General features: G+C 49.5%; 1 protein-coding gene across 1 annotated transcript; it reads right to left on the reverse strand.

Annotated features, from left to right (window-relative positions):
- Nucleotides 1-367: 367 nt before the first annotated feature.
- On the reverse strand, nucleotides 368-3,283 carry LOC123444650 (calcium-dependent protein kinase 2). The gene is made up of 8 exons (XM_045121444.1): nucleotides 2,276-3,283; nucleotides 2,032-2,175; nucleotides 1,788-1,940; nucleotides 1,584-1,699; nucleotides 1,334-1,501; nucleotides 1,124-1,251; nucleotides 931-1,033; nucleotides 368-847 (listed from the first exon to the last, which is right to left on the reverse strand). Exons 1-8 carry the CDS (start codon nucleotides 2,931-2,933, stop codon nucleotides 752-754), a joined length of 1,566 nt encoding a protein of 521 aa, XP_044977379.1. The 5' UTR covers nucleotides 2,934-3,283; the 3' UTR covers nucleotides 368-751.
- Nucleotides 3,284-4,644: the final 1,361 nt, after the last annotated feature.

The raw sequence follows: 4,644 nt of genomic DNA on the forward strand, positions 1-4,644 counted from the left end.
ATGCAGTGACGAGTAGAACTCGTTCAGGCCATTGATTTTGATTCTGCTTTTATATTCTACTCCCTTCGTCTTAAAATTCTTGTTTTAGATTTGTCTAAAAATAATGTATTAAGATATTAAAACATGACTATATACATTTATATCTAGACAAATTTAAGACAATAATTTTAAGACGGAGGGAATACATGTGAGTAAACTGCCTGCTTGTACAGTTGTACTGGGTAAGGATCCTCTGCGGTACTGTATGGTACAGTAAAGTCACTATCATGTGGGACTTGGTCCCATATGTCATCCGCGGTACAGCAGAGGATCTCAACCCTACTAGACTTCATACCGTTCCACAAGCCGTAGGAAGCACGCGAGAGACTCATCAAAAACACACTCGTTAGTTCACTCAAGTTACATACCTGTACATTTTCAAGCCTGAAACCGCGCACAAGTTCAGGCTCTAAAATGTCCAACTTACTCAACTGATGTATACATACATACTAACTAATTCCCCTGGCAGTCAAGGGAACCAGCAGAACCAGAGAAGAAGAAGATGACAGCGTACGTTCCATTCCCGGAACATTTTCGGTTCCCACGGTATATATATGAACATTTTCTACTCGGCCCCTTGTGAGAAAAATGTGCATGAGCTCGTCTTCGTCGTCGTCGTCGTTGTCGCGGGCGGCCTCGCACGCGCGCTCGATCGCTTGCTGCTCTTCTGTTGCCGATCGACCGCCTGCTTCCTCGACCAACCCGCCGTCTCCTATAGCACGACGTCGCGCCGCTTCTTGGGGTTGGCCCCCTCGGGGGCCCCTTTCCTCATCATCGCCACGAACTCGCTGTAGTCGATCCTCCCGTCCTGCACAACCACGACGAGTTTTCAGACCACCATTTGGCCGACGAACGCATCCGTCAACCATCAACAAAGAAGACACTCGTTACGTTGTCGGCGTCGACTTCCGATACGATTTCCTTGATGTCTCTGCCGTCCTCCAGGAGTCCCTTCTCCCGAAGGGCCTGCTCGAGCTCCTCCTTGGAAATGTAGCTGCGGCAGCCATGGCAAGGCCAAGAATGAGTTCGCTAGTAATGTCTGTGGATCAGGAGAGAATGTGAACTTGTCACTCAGGTCACGTACCCGCTGTTGTCCTTGTCGAAGTACTGGAAGGCCGTGTAGAGGTGCTCTTCCCGGTCCATCCTGTTCATGTGCATCGTCGCCGTGATGAACTCCTCGTAGTCGATCGTCCCGCTCCCGTCGGCGTCGGCCTGGACCAGGAAAGCTCAAGACGCGCCGCTAGCTCCATGGACCTGGAAATGTATACAGAGAGAGAGAGAGAGAGAGACTTACGGCTTCCATGAGCTGCTCCACTTCGGCCTCCGTGAGCTTGGTCCCCTGCTTTCCCAGACCCTTCCGGAGCTCGTCGACGGTGATGGTGCCGCTGTTGTCCGAGTCCATGCTCTTGAACATCTCCTTGAGCCCCCTGATCTCTTCCTCCGACAGGCATCCGGCGATGACCTGCATGCCATGCAGAAATGGGTCCGTTCAGAACATAAAAATGGAGGTTTCTGAATAATAATTCAGAACCACGCGGACGGACCCTTAGCGCAGCTTTCTTGAACTGGTTCATAGCCTTGAACTGCTTGAGCCTGTTCATGACGGCGTTGTCCAGCGGCGTGTCAGGCGCCTCTCCGTCTTCCTTGATCCAAGCATGGTCTGAACACCAAAACAATAGCATAGCATTTGATCAGAATTCAGGGCTCGTAAACAAAACCGCTCGCAAATACACAAGATGGGCACGCACTGAGGACGTCGTAGGCTGATATCCTCTTCTTGGGGTCAGAGTTGAGCATCTTTCTGACGAGGTCCTTGGCGGCGGGCGAAATGCGTGGCCACGGGTCGCTGGTGAAGTCTACCTGCCCCCGCAGGATGGAATTGAAGATGCCGTGCTCCGATTCTGGTACGACAAAATTCCAAGTCTCACCACCTTAATTGGTGCGTTTCGTTTAGACTGTTGTTAATTACTCCTAGATTGGAAGATGACTCGCCTGCCCAGAAGGGAGGGACACCGCAGAGAAGGATGTAGAGGATGACGCCGACGCTCCAGATGTCCGCCTCCGGCCCGTAGTTCCGCTTCAGGACCTCCGGCGCGATGTAGTAGGCGCTGCCGACGATGTCCTTGAACACCTCCCCTGCGACCAACGATGGCGCCAGGATTCTTTTTTTTTTCATTTGCTATTTTGCTTGGACAGGAAAGGAAAGAAGAAGAAAAATGCATGCGCGCGTGCGTGCCTTGCTTGAAGAAGACGGAGAGGCCGAAGTCGGTGGCCTTGAGCGGCGCGTCCTCCTCCTTGCTGAGCAGGAGGAAGTTCTCGGGCTTGAGGTCGCGGTGGATGACGCCGAGGGAGTGGCAGGTGTGGATGATCTCGACGATGGTTCGGAGCAGGGATGCGGCGGCGCGCTCCGTGTACTTGCCCTTGGTGATGATCCGGTCGAAGAGCTCCCCGCCGGCGCAGAGCTCCATGACGAGGTGCACGGACTGCTTGTCCTCGTAGGCGCCCTTGAGCTCGACGATGTTGGGCTGGCCGGCGAGGTGGTACATGATCTGCACCTCGCGCCGCACGTCCTCCACGTCCTCCTTGGTGGACAGCTTGCGCTTGGCGATGGTCTTGCAGGCGAACTTCTGGCCCGTGGCCTTGTGCGTGCAGAGGCTGGTGACCCCGAACTGGCCGCGGCCGAGCTCCTTGCCGACGGTGTAGATGCTGCGTACGTCCTCCATGGGGCGGCCGAGCACGGGGCCGATGGCGGCCGGCGGCTTGTTCTGCGCGGGCGCGGAGGAGGGCGATGCGCCGCCGGCCTTGATGGAGGCGCCGGCGCGGCGCGTGGAGGGGTCGCCGGAGGAGGCGGGGACGGGCTCCGCATCCCCTGATCCCGCGCAGCAGTTTCCCATGGCGAGCCGGCGGGTGGGCGCGGCACGCGGGGGAGCGCTAGCGGCGCCGGGGAGGTCAAGAATGTGGGGGATGCGGAGCCTTAGGGGAGGTAGGCGGCGACGCAGCCGTGGAGGTTGTATAGGGAGCGGTGGGCCGGGAGCAAATACCGGGAAACGCAACGGCCTCCCCTCCCGCTCCCCTCCTTTGTGTAGCTTGCCCGTTTTGGAACCGGAAGGCCTTCCCTTGCTCCTATCTTTTTCTTCTTCTCTTCATTCTTCCTTGACCTTCCTTGAGACTTGAGAGGAGACTCCCGTACGTCCTGGTGCTCCTGCGCGGGCTGGGGTTGACGAAAACTAGAAGAATGCAGAGGGGCCTTTCCAAATGCAACTGATCCGTGCGCTCTTTCTAGCTAATTAGCTGTTCTGCACTAGCTACCGCCCAACACCAAACCTGAAATCGATCATGAAGATCGTCCGTCGAGCACGCATGCGTCCAACGTTTGCCCTGCATGCATGATCCCCCTCCCACGCCATCACTTCCGCTGATACGCTTCCGTCGTTGCGCCCCACTAGCTAGTTGCACACGATCACACCATCTCCAACCCTTTCGGTTAGGGGGATATATAGGAAAGGCAAACGGACCCAAAAGTAATAGGCATTTCATCCGTGGAATTTCCACTAGAAACAAATCAGATGGCGTGAAATCCAGCCAAAATGTGCTAAAACCATTTATTTATTTTTCTTTTTTAGTTGCCAAAACCACTGTTATGTGCAGTGCGAGCAGTAACACGCAAGTAGCCCTTTCACGAAATCTGAATGTCTTCCAAAAAATACTGTTTTTTGTTGTTGTTGAGGATATGGTGTGATTGATTTATTTATTTACGTGCGCGTCTAGACCGCAGTTGACTTCGCCACGTGTCGCTCATGCTAGCTGAAGTTGATTCTTTAGATGGACTAGCAAAATGGCCCGTGTGTTGCAACGGGATAAAAAAACATAATCTTCAATGATGATGATCATATTATATTCACACATCATCGCTTGATTTTAAAATTTTATGCATAAATGCAAGAAAATGTTTCTTCTTTTAAATTTATTCACAAGTTGAAGCAATCTCTACATTTTCAAAAAAAAAAAATCATGGTTGTCAAAAATCTTGGTAACTCAAAGAATTATTCTTAATTTCAAGTTTTTTTTAGAAAACATACAATAATAATTCGATCCATCGAACAGTTAATTCTTCAAAAATCACACGGGTATATTTTCACAAAGTCTTAGAAGCATTAATGTTTAACTACATACATTAGATCTATCATGAACAATTTTACAAATATGAGAACAATTTTAAAATCAAGAACATTTTTTACAATTTACAAACATTTACTAAAATTTGTGAATATTTTTTATATTTCAAACTGGTTTAAATATTTTCTTTTGAATTGGCGACCAATTCTAGAAAATACGAACATAATTTTTGGTGTTGGGGGATTTTACTTTAAATTCACAAACATTTTTGAAATGCATGAAGTTTTCTGAATAAACAAACATTTTTATAAGTCAGTAATATATTTATTAAATTCACGAACATTGTTTTGGAATTTGCAAAAAAATTTATTAAAATCCGGCGCCTTTTTTGAATCCACAAACATTTTATGTTTTCGTCAACATTTTAATTCAAAATTCCTATTTTTTAATATGCAAATGCTTTTGTAATTCTAAATTATTTAAATTAGA

The sequence above is a fragment of the Hordeum vulgare genome, chromosome 3H (assembly GCF_904849725.1).
Source record: "Hordeum vulgare subsp. vulgare chromosome 3H, MorexV3_pseudomolecules_assembly, whole genome shotgun sequence".
NCBI lineage: Eukaryota > Viridiplantae > Streptophyta > Magnoliopsida > Poales > Poaceae > Hordeum > Hordeum vulgare.

What these genes read in the sequence shown, in the direction of transcription:
- LOC123444650 (XM_045121444.1), bottom strand. Translation starts at nt 2,933, where the DNA reads ATGGGAAACTGCTGCGCGGGATCAGGGGATGCGGAGCCCGTCCCCGCC. An exon ending in ATCAGCCTACGACGTCCTCA is followed by an intron (nt 1,700 to 1,787) that starts GTGCGTGCCCAT and finishes TTTGGTGTTCAG; the next exon opens with ACCATGCTTGGATCAAGGAA. An exon ending in TTCGACAAGGACAACAGCGG is followed by an intron (nt 1,034 to 1,123) that starts GTACGTGACCTG and finishes TGGCTGCCGCAG; the next exon opens with CTACATTTCCAAGGAGGAGC.